Source organism: Lepidochelys olivacea (assembly GCF_965140295.1).
Source record: "Lepidochelys olivacea isolate rLepOli2 genome assembly, chromosome: 3".
NCBI lineage: Eukaryota > Metazoa > Chordata > Testudines > Cheloniidae > Lepidochelys > Lepidochelys olivacea.
Window position 1 is genome coordinate 47488057 of NC_140413.1, and position 25926 is coordinate 47513982.

The 25926-nt window shown below is 41.2% G+C and overlaps 1 protein-coding gene across 1 annotated transcript in view; it reads right to left on the reverse strand.

Moving 5' to 3' along the window:
- Window positions 1-25926, reverse strand: part of BMP5 (bone morphogenetic protein 5) — a 72969-nt gene that overhangs the window by 21219 nt on the left and 25824 nt on the right. Inside the window, exons 2-3 of the mRNA XM_084624606.1 lie at window positions 23852-24044; window positions 15751-15899 (exon numbers count right to left, since the gene is read on the reverse strand). Of these exons, the coding sequence (XP_084480732.1) occupies window positions 15751-15899; window positions 23852-24044 (342 nt within the window). The remainder of the gene's footprint in view (window positions 1-15750; window positions 15900-23851; window positions 24045-25926) is intronic.

The window sequence follows — 25926 nt, forward strand, 5'->3', positions numbered from 1 at the left end:
AGGTTCTGGTCCTCTTGAGACACAATTCTCCTCGTTATGCTATTAGTGTGATATATTCCAAAAACTGTTGCATCACTCAGGCTGCATCATCCCTTTCAGAGTCATATCAAATGGCAAAGTGCAGCAGTCCAGATCCCTTAAGCTGATTTCTCTGACCCTTCACAGGCGTCAATTAACTCTTCTATTAATAATTAGATCACAGTTACATTTATCTCGCACCTTTAATCCTGAAAGATTCCAAAGCACATATCTCCAGTACTGTATATACATACAGAATCACAAAAATACCATCAACATTGAAGTGGAGGGCAGCAAGCTGGTGATTAGCCGGCACTCAGCTCACTGAGCAACAAGGACCAATCCCTACTCTTGAAAAAAATATGCAGATCATTCAAGAATTACTTTTCAAGATGAGGATCCAGAGAGTCCCCATAACCTTCTCTATCCTAAATATGCCAGCATGCACTTCGCAACCCAATGAAGATAACTGATGGTTACTTATTTGTAACCAGTGTTCTTCAGGATGGTCTTTGAACATTCATTTTCTTTGGGATGCATTGACCAAGAGCATCTGGGATGGTGGAATCTTCTAGTTGTAGTGCCGCCCTTCCTTCCCCTGCCCTTGGCTTGGTCATAGAAGGGGCATGGCACCCATTGCCACCTCAGTTACTTCCAATCACTAAAGTCGAATATGAACTAACCCTAAATTAGGACTCTGCAAGAGGAGAGAAGGTGGATGGGGAAAGTGAATATGCAGAGTCCATCTCGAAGAACTCCTGTTACAAGTAAGTAATGTTCATTTCTTCTTCGATAATCCTCTGCATATTCCCATTCTTGGGTTGGTTTGGCAAGCAGTACCATAAACTGGAAGGAGGGAGCATAGTCCTACCTAAACAATGACTGAAGTACTGCCCTGCCAAACTGTGCATCACACCTGGATGTCCTAGCCAGTGCATAATGTCTTGTAAAAGTATGCATGGAGTTCCATGTAGCAGGCAGCCTTCCATGTATCAATAAGGGGAATATGCTTAGTGAATGCTACAGATGTCACAACTGCTCTAGTGGAATGTGCTCAAGGGGAGCAGGAGGAGAGAGTGAAGCTGCTCGGTAACACTCTTCAATACACAGCCTGACCCAACTACAGAGGGATTGTGCTGAAATGGCCTGACCCCTTGAAGAGCCAGCATATGAAATAAATAATTTGGGAGAAGACCTAAAGCTCTTAGTTCTGTCCTAGTAGAATGAGAGCTCTCTCTTCACATCTAAGGAACATAATCTAGATTCTCCTTTACTTGTAATAGTTTTGGGGGAAAATAGGTAAATTTATACTTTGATTTATATGAAATTCTGAAACCACCTTTGGAAGGAAGTTATGGTTTGATCTAAGAACCACCTTATTTTTTATGAAAGGCTGTATCAGAGGGGTCCAGCATCATCACATGAAGCTCGTGGACACTGCTGGCAGAAATGACTGCTATTATAAAGGCTGTCTTCACAGAGGGATGAAACAAAGAACAGCTTACTAGTGGTGCAAACAGCAGACACAGCAGCCATATTAAAACGAAGTTTAAATTCCACGGAGAGACAGGATCTCAAATTGGGGGCTACAGATTCAATAAACTTTTTAAAAAGATTTTCTTGCCAGATTATTTGTGCATTATGGATTTACCATCAGTGTAAGTATGGAATGCTGCTGTTTCCGCTAAGTGGACTTTAATGGAGGAGAGAGAGACAAGCTCATTGTCTTGAAGTGTATCAAGTATTACAAAACCAGTTGCATAGAGACAGAAACTCCTATTAGTTGTCCAGATAACATATCTCTTCCATTTGAAATTGTAGCTGTTTTGGTAGATGGTTTTTGAGCATTAATAAGAATTTACTGCACTTCACTGGAGCATGAAAATGGCGATCGGGGGAGGTCCTGGATGACTGGAGAAAGGCTAATGGAGTGCCCCATCTTTAAAAAAGGGAAGGAGGAGGATCCTGGGAACTACAGGCCAGTCAGCCTCACCTCAGTCCCTGGAAAAATCATAGAGCAGGTCCTCAAAGAATCAATTCTGAAGCACTTAGAGGAGAGGAAAGTGATCAGGAACAGTCAGCATGGATTCACCAAGGGCAAGTCATGCCTGACTAACCTAACTGCCTTCTATGACGAGATAACTGGCTCTGTGGATGAGGGGAAAGCAGTGGACGTGTTGTTCCTTGACTTTAGCAAAGCTTTTGACACGGTTTCCCAGAGTATTCTTGCCAGCAAGTTAAAGAAGTATGGGCTGGATGAATGAACTATAAGGAGGATAGAAAGTTGGCTAGATTGTAGGGCTCAACAGGTAGTGATCAATGGCTCTATGTCTAGTTGGCAGCCGGTATCAAGTGGAGTGCTCCAAGGGTCGGTCCTGGGGTCGGTTTTGTTCAATATCTTCGTTAATGATCTGGGAGGATGGCATGGACTGCACCCTCAGCAAGTTTGAAGATGACACTAAACTGAGAGGAGTGGCAGATACGCTGGAGGGTAGGGATAGGATATAGAGGGCCCTAGACAAATTAGAGGATTGAGCCAAAAGAAATCTGATGAGGTTCAACAAGGACAAGTGCAGAGTTCTGCACTTAGGACGGAAGAATCCTGTGCACTGCTACAGACTAGGGACCGAATGGCTAGGCAGCAGTTCTGTAGAAAAGGACGTAGGGGTTACAGTGAACAAGAAGCTGGATATGAGCCAACAGTGTGCCCTTGTTGCCAAGAAGGCTAACGGCATTTTGCGCTGTATAAGTGGGGGTACTGCCAACAGATCAGGGGACGTGATGGTTCCCCTCTATTTGACATTGGTGAGGCCTCATCTGGAGTACTGTGTCCAGTTTTGGGCCCCACACTACAAGAAGGATGTGGAAAAATTGGAAAGAGTCCAGCAGAGGGCAACAAAAATGGTTAGGGGGACTGGAACACATGACTTATGAGGAGAGGCTGAGGGAAGTGGGATTGTTTAGTCTGCGGAAGAGAAGAATGAGGGGGGATTTGATAGCTGCTTTCAACTACCTGAAAGGGGGTTCCAAAGAGGATGGATCTAGACTGTCCTCTGTGGTAGCAGATGACAGAACAAGGAGTAATGGTCTCAAGTTGCAGTTGATATTGGATAGGTTGGATATTAGGTTTGATATAAGTAAAAACTTTTTCACTAGGAGGGTGGTGAAGCACTGGCATGCGTTACCTAGGGAGGTGGTGGAATCTCCTTCCTCCGAGGTTTTTAAGGTCAGGCTTGAGAAAGCCTTGGCTGGGATGATTTAGTTGGGGATTGGTCCTGCTTTGAGCAGGGAGTTGGACTAGATGACTTCCTGAGGTCCCTTCCAACCCTGATAATCTATGATTCTCAGATTTTTCCAAATCTTGTATTTTCCACTGAACAGATGGAGTAACTCATTATACCACTGTTGTCTTGGTCATGCTGGGGCAACTAGAACCATCCTGGTGAATCTTATTTTCTTTGAGGGTTAGGAGAAATGCATTTACATCAGCTACATTTCCCAGTCTAAGAGGAATGTGTTCCTCAATGACTGTTTGTCTGAGCCCAGTCTCAAGGAAAAACAAGCACATTTTGTAATGAATTTTCAGTGAATAGATCTAGGTTGTGAATTCCCCAAAGGTTGAAAATGTTCTGAATCATTGAGTCCTTTAGAGACCATGTATGCATCTGCGAGGAATCTCTGCTCAGATGATCTGCAAGCTCACTGTGCTGTCCTGCAACACATAAGGCAATTGGGGAAATGTTGTATAGGATATGCCAGTCCCAAAGTTTTGTCCCCTGGATTACCACATCCTGAATCTCCAGAAGAAATGCCTTGAGAACCCACTGACTGACCTTCAGTTCTAACACGTTTATGTGTAGTAAGGATTCCTTATCATTCCAAAGACCTCAAATGTAAAGGTTGAGGAGGTGTGCACCCCAGCCTATTCTGGACTCATCTGTGGTGACCATTTGCAAAGGAGGAAGTGGATTTAACGATGCTCCCTTGAGGACATTTTTTGGTTTCAGTCTCCATATTAGAAAGACCACCTTTCTCAGAATGGTGAGTTTTTTGAGCATATTGTCCATAGTGGGTTTGAAGTTCTTTAATAGCCAGTGCTGAAGTGGCCTCATTCTGAGTCCGGTATATGAGGACATATACGTTGTGGATACCCTGAAGCCCATTAACTCCGGGAAATACATTATCCTCTGAGAGGGTTGTAGCAGCAGTATAGTGGTCTTTAGTTCCAAAACTGTCTCCCTTATGGAATCGAGGATTCCCCCAATGAAGGAAAGCTTTTGTGATGTAATCAGAAAGGACTTCTCTTTGTTTATGAGAAGACCTATGGTTTCAAACAGAGAAAAAGTGACCTGAATGGCTTTGTTTAAATCCTTTACATACGGGGCCTTGAGCACCCAATCATCTAAGTAAGGGGTAACAAAGATCCCTTGTCTTTTTAAATGTGCTGCTACTGGAGTCAGCCATTTGATAAAATCCCTGTGTGCAGTGGAGAGGCCAAAGGGTAAGACTCTGTATTGGAAATGATCCAAACCAAAGGACAAAATGTAGATAGTTGTGGTGAGATGGTCTTAGGGGGATGTGGAAATATGCATCTTTGAGGTCAAGAGCAGCAAACCAATCCAGGGTTGATAGGGAGGGAATAATCAGAGCCAGAGATAGCATTCTGAATTAAAACTTCCTGACATATTTGTTTAGAGGCCTGAGATCCATAATTGGTCTGAAACCTCAATTTTTCTTCAGGATTAGAAAGTAGAAACCCTTGTTTCTGTAAATTAAAGGTACTTCTTCTACAGCCCCTGCTTGCAGTACAGCTTGTACTTCTGCTTTTAATCTGTCATGAAAAGGGAGGACAGTGGGGGGGGCTACATGGCAGAAAGGATTTGAATTGGATGGAATAACCTTCCATTACTGTGTCTAAAATCCACATGTCCAAGGTGATAGTTGTCCAGATGTAAGCAGGGTCTGAATGAATGCTTCCCTGATAGCTAGTTGGAAGGGGAAAAGACTGTGGGTGTGTTTATGTAAATACAGTTTGCTCCGGCTCTGTTTACATAATCATTTACAGCTGTGTCAAATGATCAACTTTGTCTGGTGTTGGGTACAAATGATCTTAGTACTGAATGCAGGGGTAGTGAAATATGGTTACCAATGTTGTAATTATTGTAGGAATACAGGAAAGCAGGACTGTTCTTAACCTGTCCAAAATGGGGGGGGGGCACCCTCAGTTGAAAGAACTTCATTAAGCAGGGGCTCCAATGTCAAAGCCCTGTGAAAATAAGAGGGATGGGGATAGGAGTCCTGGTCAGGAGATTGCACAACCCCTGTCGTCGTCCCCCCCCAAGGGGTCCTCTGTTCTTTCCCACTGTTCAAAGAATAGAGCTAAATAGACTTCATTTGGAGCCTCTTTTGTTAATTTAATTGCTCATTTAGAGCTGAAACCAGTTGTGGTAGGACTGTGTTTCTGCCCTGCCTGCTAAGAGCTAAAATCACTGAGAGACTGATGTGCAGAGGTCACAGCAGAGAGGCAGAAAGTGACTAACAGTCAGCTGGTGAATGATCAGCCAGCAGGGCGGCGGCAGAGAGGCATGATTAGCAGGCAGCAGCAGAGAGAAGTGACCAACAGGGTGGCTGGTGGAGGGGGCACAATGAGAGGGTTAGCTCAGTGGTTTGAGCATTGGCCTGCTAAACCCAGATTTGTGAGTTCAGCCCTTGAAGGGACCATTTAGGGATCTGGGGCAAAAATTGGGGATTGGTCCTGCTTTGAGCAAGACTAGATGACCGCCTGAGGTCCCTTCCAACCCTGATATTTTATGAGAGCAGTGAGCAGGTGGCCAGTAAGCAGCCAGCAAAATTACAAAGTCCATTATTATGTCCTGAGTCATCCACTTGCAGCAAGGCACTCATTTTGTCTTTAAACAGAAAGTACTTATTTACCTTCAACAGTGTTCAATAAGCAACAAAACACATTTTACAAATTAACCACAGCTTAGGAGGATAGTAGCAATTCTTGTAGTATTTGGATATATTTTTAGCTTAAACTGAAAAATTTAGTGAGGATGGAGAGATCTGCTTGTGAGGATCATTATGCCAGAGCAGTCTCATTGACTTCAAGCAGAAGAATCTGTGCAGCGTTGGGCCAATGAGGCTAAACAGCACAAATAAAACTTTCCCTTAATATTTTCCCCTTCATTGCAGTTAACTACACTCACACAAACCCCACTCAAGAACAATGTGTGATCATGTAGAATCTGTGTTGCACTGCTTTGGCCCAACAAAGTCAGGCCACTTAAGTCCCACCATGCCTAGGCCAAAGTCAAAGCTGAAGTTTTAGCTTTAATTTCTGGCAATCTTCCTGTTGCTGCCTTAAGTGAGACCAGCAAAATTAATTTTACATTTTTTTTTGTCATTTATCTATACATGTTGAAAGTGGTATTTGAAAAGCACTTTAAGGCAAGCTCCCTGGATAATTTATGAACATCTGAGGATCCATGGAACAGTATATTCTACTACAGTATGATATATTATTTAAAAGAAAAATGTTGTAATCATATAAAAATATGGCCCTTTAAATATTTGACCTATTCTTTACATTTAATGCACTTAAACTGTGAATGGTATGTGGGAGTCTTTCAACTTTCTTGGCATGCTTACTGTATTTTCAGCAAGAGGATAAAATAGGGAGAGATTGGATTCTTCAGTCATCCATTGGAGGAGTTAAAAAGAGCCAACAGTCTTCCAAATAAAACTAACCAAACTCCTATTTTTACATCTGGCATGCTGGCAACTTATTTAAGTGATGCAGTGGGGCTGATTCTGAACTCATATTTATCCCAGTGAAAGTCAACGGATCACTGTGAAATCACTTTTGATGTTCTCTATCTGTTTAAGCTTGAAAGCTTGTCTCTTTCACAAACAGAAGTTGGTCCAGTGAAAGATATTACCTCCTTGCTCTTTAGTATAAGTGATTACAGACTCAGGCCTAGTGTTTCTACTATTTAAGTATCAAATGTGTACTCAGTTCTGTAACATATGGTCCCTCTTTTAAGGAGCTCATAATCTAGTTTATCTACAAGAAGAGGCATCACTGAATGTGCAGACTCATGTGGCTCAGTTTACCTATAAATACAGCTAATAGATGGGCAATACATTATACAAATGTTCCATACTTGGTGGATTAATACTGATGGGCCTCATGGAGGAAAAAAATTAAGAAAGGATTTAAAAGGAAAGGTTGCTCACTGACACACAAGGAGACAGGTGGAATTCTAAGAGTAAGGGACACCCAGTACAATGTGGCCCTGATCCTCACTCTAGCCTTCAAGCAGTACCAGAATAATAATTATAGGGGGAGCAAGTAGGGACCCACATATTTAGGTTGCCTAAGACTTTCCATTATAAAGCATTTTTGCAACCATTTTTCTCTGAGAAGCTCTCACACCTAAATTGTTTGTGGGAGGATCCACTTGCGCTATAAAATGCCTTTTCTTTGTCCCAGGAAATGCCACTCAAATTTGGCTGAGACAAAGTAAAAATACAAACAAAAGTACAGGTAAAATACAAGTAAAACTCTCTCTGACTTGCAGCCTCAGGAAAACTTTGGCAGCCTGCCCAAATCACTGAACTTTCAAAGGCCGGGCTCATGCCGCCATGAAAGCATCAGCTCCACTGCCACCAGATGCTGCACTGAAGCTGACTAGCCCCAACGCAGCATGTGATCCCAGCGGCCCAGTTATTCTCCCACCCTTGGGGCACTATAGGAGGCAAGATCTTCCCCAACTCCCGGGTGGTAAGAAATGGAGGCTAATGGGGGGAGGTGTGAAAGAGAGAGAGGCAGGCCAGGCTCCCCACAACCACCCCCCAAACCCAGCACATGGCACAAGTGTCCAATCTCCCACTCTGTGGGCAGCACCTGGGACAGGAGCTACTGCAAATCTGGGGGAGAGGACAGAGAGCACACCACTCCAAGTTGGGCTTCCCTAGACCCAGTAATCCACATCCCCTCCTCTGAGAAAACAGCCGAGGTAACAGAGGCAGATTTGGGGCAGCTGCTCCACACAGCATGCACATTTCAAACCCTGACAGAATCCCAAGGGGAATCTTCACAATAATAAACGCTGCTAGAAGCAGCTTTAACTCTTTCAAAGTCACTCTAAGATTCTAACCCCACAATGCTCAGCAACAGGAGAAACAGCCAAGAGCAGCATGGACATAGAAAGCTGCATGGAAAGTGCAGGGTCTAAAAGCTCTCCTTGAAGCTGAGCTGAGATCTATGTGTCTGCAGTCTGCTCTCTCTCTGGATTTTCTGTCCTTGATGTTACAGAGATACATTTTCTTTCTCCTTTGTATTGAGGAGAGAACATGTTGAGTTCTCTCCAGAGTGAACAATATGACAGCAAAAGAAATACCGATACTTTTTCATCTCCCCTGGGTTCTTATGTTCCTGTAGTAAAAATGATGTGCAAACTGTCACTAATTTCCAATTATACAAATGTTAAGCGTGAAAACAAAAGGTGCTGAGTCACTCACACTATTTTTAAAGGCCTATGGGGTGCATGCTCGATACACAGGAAAAGCATAAAATTAATGAATTTTCACATTGTTTCTGCATCTGCATAAATTATATGTTGGAATTCATCTAGTACCCCATTCGTATCAGTGTGAAAGCGATCACCTGATTTTAAACACCACAGAGGCTTTCAGCATCAAAAGGATGGAATCAGCATGAAGAATGCCGAGGAGATATATGTAGACATTTAAAAAAAGACAGAATTAAAAAAAAAAAAAAAAAACCAAACATGATCCTTAATTTACCACAGCTCCAGGGAAATGGTAAATTATATGTTGACAGCTTCCATGTGTGTTATGCAACTCTTCATTTTTACTATTCAATATATGTCCCATTAACAGAAAAATGGCTACATTTCATACCAAAGGATGCCTGTGATACCAAATACATCTTAAAGAAAACAACACATTCCAATGCCATGTGAACATTTGTACATTTTCAGCATTTTCAAGGGCAAAAAAATGAACTACAATAACCAAACATTTCTTATTCTTAATGCATTATTGTTTTAAAATAGTAATGTTCTTGATTTTTAATTTAAACTTTATTTTTCAGACTTCACCAAGGGGGATGGCACAAGGAAAATATCCATTTTTCTAATTCCCTGAAAATTCCTCTACAAATGACATTCAGAAAATAATTACTAATTAATATTGTATTGCAGTAGCACCTGGAAGGCTGGATCATGATTGGGGCCCTATTGAGCAGGTGCCATAGAAATAAATACAAATAAACACAGTCTTGTCCTCAAAGAGCTTATCACTTTGGGTCCCAATCCTTCATCTGGATCCCCTGGCATGGACCCTAGCACCCAAGCAGAATCCCGTTTATTTCACTGGGACTCCACATGGATGCAATGCTCTGTACCAATGGATCTTAACTAGGAAGCAGGGCCTAAAATCTCTCAGTGTTTTCCAGTGCACAGCCCAGTCCTGCATTCCTCACTCACTTAGAGCTCCAGTGGAAGTTACAGAGAATTTTTCTTGAGGACTGCAGGATCAGGGGTCTGTTCTAATGCCCACTGAAGTCAATGGAAGGCTTTCCATGGAGTTGAATGGGCCCTGGATCAAGCCCCATGTGCATATATAAAATAGATGGGAGGCGGGAAGAGGGGGTTCTCTGATTCATGGACAGAATCTGTTACATACTGAGTAGTGTAAAAATACATATTCCATCTGTGCACAAACACGTCATTCAGTGGTCTATGTTTATAGTATAATAGGTTCCAGAAATAAATGCAATTCAATAAAAATAATGAAAACCTTAAGACCAAAATTCTAGGAGTATCTAAGGATGATTTTCCTATTACTAAACTAAAGAAGTTGCACAGCATAACTCTCTCCTAGAACTTTACCAAAATCTTTACTCACTATGGATGTGTACTCTTCTGGCATGAATCAACTGAAAAGTTAAAAAGTGAGGAAAGAGGAGAACTACCTTTCAAAATGAAGGTCTTCATTTAGCTAAAACATCACAGAAATCAGACAAGTCAGGCATAGAAATTCAAACTGCCTATGGCACTCGCACTTAAGCAGAAAATTACCTGTCATCTGATTTTGGGAACAAGACAGGAGTAATATCTATATAAAGATGAGCTGTACTTAGACAATTTCTCCAATGTGTAAGTTAAAAGATTACTTTCTACCTATACAATCTCTCATTATTAACTGAATTTTGATGCTAGTGCCAACAAATTGCTTCACCTCTTTCTTTCCAAATTTTCTTACTGAATGCCTCCCATAGGGTATTCAAGAATATTTAACTTTTAAATATTTAACTCTTTAAAAGAAGATGAATTTACATGAAGCTCTTGAAAAAAAAGCAGCTAAAATTTCTTCTGCAGTAGGAATATTATTTTATATCCAATACTATGTTTTATATCCATGATTATACCCAAAAACCTATGTTTAAAGAACATTAAATGTATGTATACACTGCTATGTAAGCACAGGGTGAGTAGACCCTGGGTTTGTTAATCTAGGGCTTGAGCATCTACACTCATTCGTAACTCCAGGTTAGGAATTGTTGAACCCTGGGACTCCAGCATTATTATCCGAGACCTACCACTCATATCCCAGGACTTCCTAGAACCCTCCCAAACTGTGGTCATTCTAGCCCTTCATTCATGGTGTTGTGTGGGAAAACTTGACTGTCCACAGAACTTCAATGTCCAGAAAACAAAAAAAGTCGGACCCCTGGTAACGTGGAACACTTTTGATGGACTCCCAGAGTATGAGTCTATTGCTTTACAGTGTAGACTCAGGCCCATTAGAGCTTGAATCCTAGATCCTAGCTTCACTCAGTCTCAGACCCTCCACCCCATGGGATCTTGAGACCAGGCCCTGGTCTCAAGCATGACTTGTGTGTAGATGGATGGGAGGGTGGGGGGTTAGGCTTGGGCCTGAGTTCAAACCCTGTTCTTACACTCCATACCCTTACGGCTGTAAGCATTTTTTAACACGGGCAAAACAATGTCAGTTCCTGTTTCTCTTCTGATTCTAGCAAACAGCTGAACCAATTTTGCTGAAATTAAAAAAATAAAATAAAAATGCAGCCTCAAGCATACACTTCATATGGAAAATTTCAGCCCAAATGGTTAAAGTTCGGTTGCTTATAACTTGCCAAAAACAGAGTCTCATAATGGGAAGTGTCAAGTAACCAATAACTTTAGGCAGCGCCACAATTCGAACACATACTGCTTTTCAGGGTTCTGCTCTTTATCACCTTGTAGGTAGACATCCTGAGATTATATTAATTTACAACAATTGCTGATGGATAGGAATAGTAACTTATGAATTAAAAATACATTGGTGAAATAATGCAATATCAATTTTTGGGAGGCAGGCAGGAAATCACCTATTTTTATTTTTCATATTATTTTTATAAGGAGAATGATCATGTATTTGTTAATTTCTAGGGCTGTCAATTAATTGCAGTTAACTCACATGAATAATTAAAAAAATGTGATTAATCATAGTTTTAATCACACTGTTATACAATAGAATACCAATTGAAATTTATTAAATATTTTGGATGTTTTTCTACATTTTCACATACTGTATATTGTATTGTGTGTTGTAACTGAAATCAAATTTTATATTATTATTACAAATATTTGCACTTTAAAAATGAAAAACAAAAGAAATAGTATTTTAATTCACCTCATACAAGTACAGTAGTGTAATCTCTTTGTTGAGAAAGTGCAATTTACAAATGTAGATTTGTGCGTTTCATAACTGCACTCAAAAACAAAACAATGTAAAGCCTGCTTGTAGAGCCTACAAGTCCACTCAGTCCTACTTCTTGTTCAGCCAATAGCTAAAAGAAACTAGCTTGTTTGTATTTACAGGAGATAATGCTGCCCTCTTCTTATTTACAATATCACCAGAAAGTGAGAACAGGCATTTGAATGGCACTTTTGTAGCTGGCATTGCAAGTTATTTACGTGCCAGATATGCTAAACATTCATATGCCCCTTCATACTTCGGCCACCATTTCAGAAGACATGCTTCCATGCTGATGACACTCGTTAAAAAAATAAATGTATTAATTAAATTTGAGAGTGAACTCCTTGGAGGAGAGTTGTATGTCCCCTGCTCTGTTTTACCCGCATTCTGTCATATATTTCATGTTATAGCTGTCTCGGATGATGACCTAGTACATGTTGTTCATTTTAAGGACATTTTCACTGCAGATTTCACAAAACGCAAAGAAGGTACCAATGTGAGATTTCTAAAGATAGCAACAGCACTCAAACCAAGGTTTAAGAATCTGAAGTCCCTTCCAAAATCTGAGAGGGATGAGGTGTGGAGCATAAGACTTTCAGAAGTCTTAAAAGAGCGACACTCCGATGTGGAAACTACAGAACCCGAACCACTAAAAACGAAATCAACCAGCAGAAGGTTGATTTATCTGACTCAGATAATGAAAATGAACATGCGTCGGTCCGCACTGCTTTGGATGGTTCTCGAGCAGAACCCATCATCAGCATGGATGCATGTCCTCTGGCATGGTGGTTGAATCATGAAGGGACATGAATCTTTAGTGCATCTGTCACATAAATATCTTGCGATTCCTGTTACAACAGTGCCATGAGAAATCCTGTTCTCACTGTCAGGCAACATTGTAAACAAGAACCAGGCAGTATTATCTCCTGCAAATGTGAACAAACTTGTTTGTCTGAGTGATTGGCTGAACAAGAAGTAGGACTAAGTGAACTTGCAGGCTCTAAAATTCTACATTGTTTTATTTTTGGATTCAGGTTTTTTGTACATAACTCTACATTTGTAAGTTCAAATTTCAAGATAAAGGGATTGCACTTTACAATAAAGGGATTTTATTAGGTGAATTGAAAAATACTATTTCTTTTGTTTATCATTTTTACAGTGCAAATACTTGTAATCAAAAATAAATATAAAATGAGCACTGTATACTTTGTATTCTGTGTTGTAATTTAAAACAATATATTTGAAAATATAGAAAATATCCACAAAATTTTAAATAAATGGTATTCTATTATTGTTTAACAGTGTGATTAATAGTAAGATTAATTTTTTAAATTTCTTGACAGCCCTATTAATTTTATATAATTTCTTGAATGAGTTGACATCTGTCTTTGCTGCATGTCAGAAGATGATGCAGCTACTCTGGATTTAGTCCACTTCTGTAACCAAGAGCTGAATTTGGCAGAGAATCACCAGTTGTCAGTAGACAATATGACAGTGGAAGGATACTTTATCAGAGCACTGCAGTATGGTTTTTGAAAAATAACTCATTTTGGTGGAAAGTAGTTTTTCAGTTAAGAGTTCACAGGCATTTTCCATACAGCAAGACAGTAATTTTAAACAAATAGCTTTCTGGAAAAATTAAGATGGTGATTTACCCCCTTTGAATGCACCAATGCGTGTTAGTTACCTAATAGCCTGATCTACTAACACTTACTAATGGGTGCATACTTACTACCAAGGATATTCCCACCGATGTGCCTATGTTCAGCGGCAAGCATTTGCTCACTTATGATCCTGCAAGCAAGCTACTTTGTGGAAGGTTTGCAGTCTCCCAAAAACCATATACTAAAATGCAGTGTCAGATTAAAAAAAATGACAGAAAAACTGTTGAAGCCTCATTTATTTATTATTGTCTCACTTATTGAAAACATCTGTTCCCACAGTAACTTCAGCAAAAAGGAGCTCTTAGATCTGTGAATAAAAATGGGCAATATCTTCATAAGGCAAGGGCCTGGGTGGGGACCTATCAGAGAAGGAGTTGGGGAGACTTTCTAAAGCTGGGAATGTTCACAGACTGATGAATGAGAAATGCAATTTCTGAACCCAGATCATTAACAATGAGAAAGTGCTGCCTAGGCAGAGGAAAAAAGAAAAATATCAATCCTGACCCCAGAATTTCTTCTGGTCCTTATTAACGTCATGTCAGCTAATGTTCAGATTAACTGACACCATAGATCACCTGACCTCCGACACAAATACTAAACTGACAGGTCAAGAGTTTAATTTGGAAGACTTTTTGTGGAGTATAGGCTAGTTAAACCATTTCAGAGATCATATGATAACTCAGTTTACTAGTATTTCACTTTTAATTGGTTTTTAATGATGCGTATGTAGAGGCTAAATTCTCTAGAATATTCTTTGTAACTAAACTTGCATTTATGCATAAACTGTATGCAGCTGTGTTTAGAAGACATACTTTTAAATGACCAGTATAACCAGGGGTGTGAATGTCTGGTTCAGCAGAGACAAGTTGCTATTTTAGTAAGATGGCAGATTTTTTATTCAGCAGGGGACTGGGGTTATTCCCTTCCCCATTCCTTGCCCTAAAGCTAGGTGAGGGAAAGTGGTATGAATTTTATCCCAGGTTACTGCATAGGGTTCAAGTATTCACTTTACAACTGATCAGGAATTTTGCAGGACAAGGTAGGTTTCAACTAACCTCCCCATTCAAAACATATATTTTCAAAATAAAAGTTTCATATTTTGGTTTCAAAACCAAATGTTTTGACATCTTAGCCCTGGTCTACACTGGGGGCGGGGAAATTGATCTAAGTTATGCAACTTCAGCTACGTGAATAACGTAGCTGAAGTCGACGTACTTAGATTGATTTACCATGGTGTCTTCACCACAGTGAGTCGACTGCTGACGCTTCCCCGTTGACTCTGCCTGCGCCTCTCACGGCGCTGGAGTGCAGGAGTCGATGGGAGAGTGCTCAGGGATCAATTTATCACATCTAGACTAGACGCGATAAATTGATCCCCGCTGGATCGATCGCTGCCGGTCAAACCAGCGGGTAGTGAAGACAAACCCTAGTTATCTACGTTTTTTAAAAGGTAATGTTTTTAAAAGGTTGAAATGTATCAATTGACCCAATCTGAAAACCTTTTTGACTTAACAGTTTGTGAAACTTTTTAAGATTTCAACTTTTTGACCCAATTCAAGATGGGAAAACATTTTTGAATCTCATAGGAAAGAAAAAATGTCGGACCTAGTTCTTTCTTCCTCCATATCGTTCTCTAGAGGCGGCAGCTCAGTGGTGGTTCCAGTGGAGAGGACTCTGGACAGTTCAGTCAAGGCCAGGGCTCTGTAGGTAGCATGGGTAGGAGCTTTGGGCCCACAAAAGTCAATTTTCAACAGAGGACTGTTAGGATAATTTCTCTTGGATGAAAAATGAAGCCATGACTACCTAGGGCAAGATTTTTTTCTTCTTCTTTTTTTTTTTTTTTTTAAAAGAAGGGTCTGTCTAAACTCTATGAATGTATATCTTATGGGAATTCTCTGTGTTGCAGACCTGAAGAAGAGCTCTGTATAGCTCAAAAAGTTTGTCTCTTTCACCAGCAGAAATTGTTCCAATGAAAGATATTACCTCACCCGTCTTGTCCCTGTCATCTTATGGGTAATCATCAGTGGCAGTTCCATACAATAAATCTTACCTAAGTGTTCATTAGGTGTAATCAGACTCACTCCAGTTTGTAAAATCACCATATTCTATTACATTGAGAACATGTTGTGGAGGTGACAGGGTAAGTTAGCAGTCTCATCCTGTCAACCAGCAGCAAGTACAACTTTTATCCATTGCAGTTCAAATTGATCCTGCACACAGTGGGTTTGCAGGCCACACCCCAAGCATATAAAATGAGGTATAAACTGTAACTTACCATCCCCAGTTTCAACACAGAGTTGCAAGCCTAAATTGTTCTGTGGATTAATCACCCAATGGTTGCTGGTCACAGTGATATCAAATACAAGCCAGCCCACATTAAAAGCTTGAGTCTTCCTTGTGTCCAGCAGGAACAGTTCTGCATCCCTATTTTAAAAACAAACAGCAGAAAGTTAGGGCAATAGCAAAGTCATTGTTTCTTGTGTTGATCTGCACTCCTGAGAGTGATCTGACAGGGCCCATGTGAGCAATGAGGCACAGCTTTTTGGTCTTCCTTTGCTGTGACACAGGGTATTTACATATCTTAGCTGTTTCCCCTGGAAAGAGACTGCCTATATCAGAGTTCTTGGTGGTTCCTTTCTCAGGGAGTGAACCTGACCACAGCCAGTTCTCTACACCAGGCAGTCATATAGCTACCACGGCTACATTACTATTTTTAGCTTGCTAGCGCATATGAAAGGTGTGTCGCCTCAAGCTAGGAATCAGTCTGGATTTTAGTGCAGACATACCCTAAGTGCTTGGTGTGGATCATCTCTTTCTGTTTGTACAGTACCTAGCACAATAAGCCCTGATCCATGATTGGGGCTTCCTGGGCACAACTGTACTACAAATAAATAAAATAATAATAATATCGGTAGCAGTTTACTTTTCTTAAAGCAGCATGCAAGTTCAAGGTAAACATTCTTACCCCTATTTGCCATGGTGGGCAAGCTTTTATAACCTCAGAAATCTTTTAGTAAGTAAAGTATCTGATTCAAAATTATTTCTGTCTGAATTAATGGTAAATGATTCAAGTCAAACTTAATCCATCCTCTAAAAACTATACTGATAACTGCACACACCAAGATCATATGTTAAAGAAATACAAAGGGACAACAAGCTTATAAAATATGAAACGAACAGGTTAAAAATTATGATGGCCTTGGGTAAATGATATTTCAGCCAGCAGCTGTGCAGATGGACATCACAGTGACATGACGGGTGGAAACTGGCATGTCTAAACTGTCAGTTTTAAATGCAGACATAGGCTCTGATTCTGCAAATGTATACAGATGAGTAATTTTACACACAAGATTTTGAGAGATATTGTGCACCTCAGCTCTCATAATAGTCAATGGGAGCTGCAAGGGTTCAGCATCTCTAAGCATCAGGCCAACTGACCCCCAAGGGACTACAGTACACACAAGTGAGTAAGTGTTTGCAGGATCAGGGCTAATAAAAGGTGACCTCTGGAGAGGAGACTGGCTCTTTATTAAAACAAGATCAATCACATTGAGCCAGTGCTCCCCAATTTCTCTGTTAAGTTATAATGCTAGTGAGGACATTCTCCTGCTGTGCTCCTATCTATTTGATTATAGCAGAAATGTGTTAATGACCACACAAGAAGAAAACATACTGCTTCCTCTGGGTATAACCAACATGAAAAAATCCTACAGTTCACAAGACCCTGACCCGCTACTCAAGCACTGAACGCATTAACAGCATACCACAAGCTCATAAAAGGTATTCTCGGGGGTCTTAAATGCCTAATTTTCCTCTAATAAGCAGTTTTATCAGAACTTTAAATATTAAACATCTAGCTGTAAATGAGATGGCCTTCTAAGATGGTTATTTATAAATATTTTTATATCACTTAGTAACAAATGTACACAAAGATGACAATTCTGTAATACTATTTTGGAGCAAAAATATGAGATTTTTAAAAATTGACTGTTTTAATGTTTACTATTCTCTTCAAGAACAAATTACTTAAATTATTAAAAACAAACAGGAAAAAATGTTTACAAAACTCAGGATTTTGTAGTAAATATTTAAAACACATCTGAAACAACTTTACAATGATAACAGAACTGGTAGTTTCATACTCACTCCCCACCAAGGAGTCCATGTGATAATGTCTGTTAAACATGATTTTCTTTAAGACTCAAATTAGCCTTTATTCCAGATCTGTCATTTTTGCAGGAGAGCCCTTTACAAGGGACCTGGTATACACTACACAATTATGTCAGTGTACACACTACAGCCTTGCCCTGTGACTGTAAGTGCCCTCCTACATCAACATAATAACTTCACCTCCACAAGAGGCATATGCTTATGTTAGTTAGGGCATCAGTGTCTGTGTGGACGCTGCCTTACTTACTTTGGCTGTTGGCTGTCTTGTCAATTTCAGGGCTCTATGCTGGCACCATGAAATTGACAAGAAAGCCAGGCAGCTAGAGCTCAGCTGCCCCTGACTCCCCACTCCCAGCTGGCTGTTGCCTGTAGGCTCCCTGTTCTTCATTCAGGGAGCCTAGAAACTCAAGCAGCTGTCTCCCCGCCACACACACACACACTCACTCACTCTCTGGGTTGGGAGCGGGGAGTTGCAAAGCCCAGGCTGGAGTGGGGAGGCGAAAACTGAGGGAGGGCGGGAGAAAGGAGAGGGCAACTGGGCTCACAGTGGGGAGCTGCCCAGAGCTCAAGCCCTGGCTTTCAGCCCCCCCTCCCGCACACACACCCCCCACTGCCCCTCTTCAGTTGATGGAAGCACTCCTGGTAAGGATGCGCACCACCGACAGAAGGTGGGTAGTGTGGACATCAGTAATTACTGCAGTGGCTGGAAGTTGACCTAACACAGGTCAAATAGGGATGTGGTGTGGACATGCCTAAGGAGTTAGGAACCTTTGGATTTGCACTCCCTCTCTTAGTTATTCTCCCTTATTGATTCACAAAGCTACTAACTGCGATGTTTTTGACTTGTACCAGAAAGATTCCAAATATGCCCTCAGATATATCCACGAAAAAGCCAATTGGAGCGGAACATTCTTATACAATAGTGAAACAAGCCCCTAATAATGGGTCTAGTCCTCAACTCCTTCTTAGAGACAAAATCCCTAAAGGGAGTTTCGCCCAACTAATGATCTCAGAGCTGGCCAATATAACTTAGTCTACTTGCACTGCTGCAGCTGACATGAACTTGGCTACCCTTTGGCATTGGTACTTCGATCTTTTGGTTCTTCCTTCTTCACGCAGCAGAATCAGGTAGTGTAACTGGCTGTAACAAAGGGATTATTCTTTCTCCTTGGCTTCACGTATGGAAAAGTTATTCATTTTAGGGAACTACAGAAAACAAGAAATGATAGCTCAAGGGAATGGTAATACAATATAGAGACTTTCACTTCTAGATCACTGCAAAGAATCTAGCCCAGGTAAATAGTAACTTAATACAGAACTTCAAAATATTTGCAACAAAAATTTGACTTTTTTCACATTTTGTTTCAAACTCAGGGTGAAATACTGCCCACCATGAAATCAGTGGGAGTTTTACCATTAATTTAACTGGGGCCAGGATGTGACCCTTAATTTGAGCCCAATTCACCCAAAAGTGCACCACATTTTGTGGATTTTCTCCTTTTATCCAATGAAAGCAAGCATGGGTCCATTCTGAATGATAGGCAGCTTCAACATTCAGATTCAAAATGCAAAATTTCATATTTTCTATGCAAAAAGTAGCCTATCACATGTAATGAAAACATGAAAGGGGATGAAGTAGCCTGAAAGAAAAGATTGAACAAAACAGTGAACATCTGGTTACAAAATTCAGGGGGGAAAAATGCCTCCATCATAACATACTCTGGTAGTGACAAAGATTTTACCACGAGAAAGGCTATTGTGTGTCTAAGCATAATGTGTTTGGTGACCTCAGTCCAGTCCCTCGTGGTCAGCTGTCCATGATAGAAAATCCACCCCAGCTGAGAGTCTCAGCAGATGCAGCTCTGGACAGAATGGATGTGCAGCTCCTGATCCCCAACGGCCAGCTGAGCTGCTCTCTGATTGCAAGAGCTGGGCAGGATAAAGGTTCACAAAATCATCTTTGTGAGCCCCTGAATCCTGGGGCAGATCTGTCCCAGGCCACCTCAGGACTACTACAGCAGCTAGCTAGAGATATCCCGCTAGTATTCCTTTTCTCCTACCCTCACTCCCTGAATCAAGGGCTCTGCTACGGCGTCTTTATGGCACCTGACAATTCCGCAAAGCACATGACTAGTTAAGCTCATGACTCTGTGCCACCAGACCAGAACCAAGTATTTGGCCGGTGGATTGCATTACTTTCGTCACTGGGAATGGTCAGTCCAGCTCAGGGTTGGAGCATATTGGCAAAGCTATGTAGAAAATCTTGCACTATTGCCCATGCTTTATGTGTTCTTGGGATAAGTTGAGAGGCTGTGTAACAGAGTCCATAGGGGTTCCTCCCTCAGGTGGGTGGAGGAACCTGACCACAGCCAGTGAGCTATACTAGGTGGTCAGTACTAAGGCCCCATTTACCCACTATTTGCCTCGGGGCTCTGCCCTTTATTGGCCTCCTTTAGTCTCTCTGTCTGGGGGATCAAAATAAAGCCACAACCCCCCACACATTCAGTGATACTGAATGGTAACTCCTCAGTGGTAACTCCTCAGTTAATGTTGTAGTTATGTTCCTGAAAAATGCGACTTTAAGGGACACGATGTTAAGTGACTCCAATTTCCCCATAAGAATTAATGTAAATGGGGGGGTTAGGTTCCAGGGAAATTTTTTTCACCAGACAAAAGACCACACACACACACACACACACACACACACAGATTTAAACAAACAATTTAATACTGCTACACCATGACAATGATTGTGAAGCTTGGTTGAGGTGGTGGAGTCAGAGGGTGGGATATTTCCCAGGGAATGCCTTACTGCTAAATGATGAACTAGCAATTGGCTGACCCCCTCCAGGGTTAATGCATTATTGTTAATGTAGCCTCACACTCCTCAAGGCAGCACAAATGGAGGGAGGGGAGACAGCCTGGCAGACAGAGCCAGAGAGACACACCATGAGCGAGAGAAAGATGCGCATTTCCCTGTTAAGTAAGCTGACCCCACTCTTAAGTAGACTACCTTGTTAAATTAATCAGCAAGCTGAGAGGGCAGCTGCTGCCAGGAAGCTCCCTCCGTCCTGAGCCCTGTCTTTTGTCCCCCCTGCTCTATGCAAGATGGGGTAAGCAGGGTGTAGGAACAGGGGGGAGGGGGACACCCTGGCATTAGCCCCCCACTTTTTCCCCTCCCCCACACACAGCAAGCAGGAGGCTCTGGAGAGCAGCTCCAAGGCAGAGGGCAGGAGCAGCACATGACAGTGGGGGGAGGGACAACTGAACTGCTGGCAATTGATAGCCTGTTGAGCAGCTGCCGCAGAGGAAACTTAGGGGAATGGGGAGCTGATAGGGGGGCTGCTGGTCCACCCTGGTTCTAAGCCCCCACCAGTTAGCTGCAACAGGCTGCTCTTTCTGAGAGCAGTGGACAAAGCAGGCATCTGCCAAACGACATTATAAGAGAGCATTGCACAACTTTAAATGAGCATGTTCCCTAATTGATCAGCAATGTAACAACAAAACAATGTTAAGTGGGATGACTTTAAGTGAGAAGTTACTGTACTCCCTTCTTGTGTTCCCTGCAAAGGGGAGTGGCACATCGATAATGCTGCCAATTAGGGTGACCAGATGTCCCGATTTTATAGGGACAGTCCCGATTTTTGGGTCTCTCTCTCTTATATAGGCTCCTATTACCCTCCACCCCCTGCCCCACCCAAATCCCCTGTCCTGATTTTTCACATTTGCTGTCTGGTCACCCTACTGCCAATGATCCAGACCCATGCAATGAGTTTGGTGAAATCGCTCTGGCCGGGTCTCTGAGATCAGCTCAGCCTGTCTCCCTTACCCTGGGAGTTCGTTGTACTCTCCTCAGGGCTGGGGTGAAGGCTTCCTGCCTAGGAGTTCCCTCCACAACTTCAGAAGTCACTCCTGCAGTCTACTGCTTAGGGCAATCCTCCTCCTCCCCTCCCTGCTGGCTGCAGCTTCCTCCCTATCATGGATGATTGACAGAGCCAGAGGGGTGAGACTACCCCTTCCATAAGGGCTTCTCTGGCCCCTTCCTCATCCGTGTGGGGCCTGTACATCTCATCACAGGCTGCCACATGCAAACCCGAAGTGTCGTTCCCATACATGTGTGGCCAAGCAGCCACAGAGACAGGAAAAGTCTAGGAGTACACAGTCTTTGCTGGTGACCTGAAAGTCAACAAAACTGGGCTCTGGTGGTCCAAATGGTGGAAAGAAGTGTCTTCCAGAATCTAGGACCACTTCTCAAGCACCCCAGATGCCCCAGCACTTTCCCTGCTTAAACCAAGAGACTTTCTTATTGAAGAAGTCTGCTGATAGCAGTTACTGTGGTATCATACTGGGAGGAAGGCCTCTGAGGTGACCAGGACCTAAACCATTTAGGGTTTTTAATGTCCAAACCAATGTTTGGTTTCACTCAGGAGCTAATGGATAGCCCCAAGTAACTATTGCTTACTAAGCAGTTGCAGAATGCAGCCGCCAACTGCAGCTTCTGAACGGTTCTCATGTAGCCCCCTTGTAGAGTACAACCTGGAGGTGACAGACCCATGAATAACTGTAACCAGGTCTGAAAACCAAAACAAAGAACTTTCTTGCCAAGCACAAATGATAAACACATTCTTGGCAACCACTGCTATTTGGCAGCTGGGAATCCAACAAGCTGTGCAGGTTTCAGACCTCAGCACAAGCAAATGGCAGTGGAGCTGCCCTTTGGACTTGGACTTCTTTATCAGTCTTTTGAATTTATAGAATTTGAAGACCCTGTTTGAATTTGAATTCAAATTTGAATTTGAAAACCCTGTTTCATTCACACCTTAATTTATATCTATTTAAAGATATCGATGTTCCCTCACGTTCTCCTCTTCCTCACAGTACCTTTTTAGAACCTGTTGTCACAGTTCTTTTGAATTTTTTGCAACATGCATGCCCAGGAAATCAGCTCCTGCTCTGCAGATCTATAAGAGGCAACATTCTGGTTACAGGTGACCATTTTCTGTGGTGAGTAATATTCTGAGCAAGATTCTCATTTTAACAATATTCCTTTGTTTTGTAAAATGATACCCAATTTTGGGTTTTCATTTCCCTTTCCCTGCTACTAACCCTGAAAATATCCCTTTCGAGTGATGTATGAAGTCTCCTGCTAAAATAATGAAGGACCAGATTTTCAAAACAGCTTAGTATCCAGCTGTTCCCATGTAGGCACCTAAAGAAGTGGCCAGATTCTCAAAAGGAAGAATTTCCATGGAAGCCAAGTTCTGAGATCTTTTGACTATTTGGATCCACATATTTAAGCAGGAGATTCTCTACATCATTTTGAAGGACTATTTTCAGGGTTAGCAGTAGGAAAGGGAGAACCCAGGACTGGGCTTGCTGCTAGGTTAAAATGAGCACTTCGGGGTGCTGAGCTCCTTTGAAAATCTAATTATTTACTTAGGTGCTGGACACACTTGACAATCTGTCCTATAGAGCTTTCTGTAAACTTGCACTCAAAGATTATTGCTTTGTCCACTTGTAATGCTTTATTTGCATTAAACTTTAACATATGGTAATCCCATGGAGCAAAATGTGTATCTCTCTCTCACCAACAGAAGCTGGCCCAGTAAAAGATATTACCACACCCACCTTGTCTCTCTAATATCCTGGGACTGACACGGCCATAACTACACTGCCTAACTCACTCACAGACACACATAGCAGTCCTTGGCAGTATTTAAACAATAAATTACATTTAAAAAAAATCAATACAGCTCTTGCTTTGACAAAAATAAATAAAGCTGAACTGTACAGTATACAGTAGTTAAATGAAACTTGGCTTGTGGAATCCATATTTCAATGAAGGTTAACTTTTTTAACATTGGCCACTTAAATTGGGCATGCAATTCTGACATTTGCTCATCCAGAACAGTTAACTTAACCCATCTGCACACAGAAACATGGAGAGCATGTATTGTGCACGGATTAGGTAGTCAGGCTGGAAAAACTCTGCCAACAATGGAGACATTTTGTACAAGATTTTTTTGTAGCTGAATTTCTGTTGTTTCCCAGGAATTAACAGCCTCTTAAATTAACTGATGGTGACAATATCTTGCAGACGTTTAGATGCAGATGAATTTGTGAAAGATATCCAGTTATCACTTCTCCATTTGAGAGAATGCTAATATAAGGACTTTTTTTTCTTTTTCTTTTTAAATAAATAGTACCTGTTTGGGTATTCCTTGATGATCTGATATATGCTAATCTTAATTGTTTCATTCTCAAACCGACTGTAGCTTCGGTCCTTGTAAATCCGGAATTCAGCTGCTGTCACTGCTTCTCCATGTGGGATTTGAGTCAAGTCAAATCGAAACTCTTTGTAGTGCCTTCTTTGATGAGAAAAGTCCTTGTCTCTTTCAACTATGAAAAAAAATTAAATTAAATTAAAGGAGTGAAATGAATATACCAATCCAATCATTAACTGTGCATTCACTATGTTTAAAAAAAATCCCAACAAACTGGAGTATATAAAACTGTGCAAATAATACAGCCACAAATCCAGACATATTTCCAGTTAAAGGAAACTCCACAAGCCAAATGGTCTTCAGTTCAAGAGGAAAAACCCTCTGTGGTTTTATACAAATTCCAGAAGTCAGAGTGGAAAGAATATCAAGAAAACTGAAAGTAGTCATGGTGTAAAGCAACTAAAAATATGGATAAAATGAAAGTTGCAGAAGGATTTGATACTTGGGTTTAGTTACATGTACAGCAAAAATTATTTGAGACACACAAATGATCTTGGCGTACATGACTGTAGGTAATAATCGGGAAAGAAAACAGGGAAAGCTGACTACTTCTGTCTGAGGCAATAAATTCTGGAACAGCGTTAAGTGCACCGTAATTGCTACATATTTAAGAAGAAACTACATCATATAAATTAACACATGCTGTCATCTTATGGCATAAAAGTGTCCTCTTTCAGTGGTATGAGCAAGAGAACCACAAGTCAGAGCTATGTGGTTCCAGCACCCAAACTGCACATTGAAGCAACACTCCTAGTATAAGTCTTCTCCACACATATATATTAATTCTCTGCCATGTTTTTGTTTATGTACAGTTTCCAATGCTTCTTTTATTGCAGCAAAGGTCCACCAGGAGCTAAAATCTATCCTCATAACTAGTTAATCAGGATCCCACAGTATTTTAAGAACAGAGGGCCAGATCTTCAGCTGAGGTAAATCAGCACAACTCCATTAATATCACCAGAACTATGCTAAATTTACACTAGCTGAGGTTCTGGCCCAGTAGTATGAGAGGACGTCTTTGCAGAATATTTGTTTTGATGCATCAAAGAAGCCCACATAATTACTCAATGTGATTTTACATGTATGAAAAACAAGATCACCTATGCCTATGGGGTAATCAGTGGTAGATCCCCAACTGCATTAGAGTTTTGTACCTTACTAGATTTGGCAAGTCCAGAGTCAAGAATTCAGATCCATTCATCTGTCTCACCAAGAGTTAGCGCGTGTCTACTAGTGATGGGAGAAGTCCAAAGGGTTCAGAGCTTGAGTTCGGCTGGGATGAGCCGACAAACTGAGTCTCACTAAGCCCCACTACACTCTTTTCCCACACAACCCCTTCTCCTACTTTCAGATCTACTATTTTCATTCCACTGATCCAAGAGAGTAACAATTTTGGCCCTGAAGCACTCTACGTTAAAAAGGGAAAGGAAAGGAAAATAGGGCTAGGTTTTGAAGTGCATAGTTAATGACACGGACGTAAAAGTTGTCCTTCCAAAAACGCTGAAATTACTTTCAGAACTGTATTTAAAGCACCTCTGTCAACTCTCAATGCCAGTCCTTAAGTATGCACCTATTATTTAGTCTTTTAAAGCATAACTGGAAATGGATTTCATTAATATAGACTTCTTTAAATGTGCAGATCTGTTGACAAGTTTTGCTTTGTCAGTCTAACATACTGCACAGACTATATTATCTATAAGAAAGTATTATCTTTACTTCAGTGAAGATGAAATTTCTCTTGACTGACAAAGAACCATAAAACTCCTCTCTAAACAAACTCAAGGAGTTAGTTAGCCCAAATACACATTTTGACTTTAAGGATCTGAGATTTTGTTCCATGTAAGACAAAGTCAAGAGGCAGAAGCATGTAAACTACCCGCTCTGCAGCCAAAGATAAATGGGCTGCCACTGAAGAGAAACAGGATACAGTCTATTTAATACCAACATCACTAGCTCCTAAACAGCAAGATATATATTGATATCAGACCAGTTTTTAA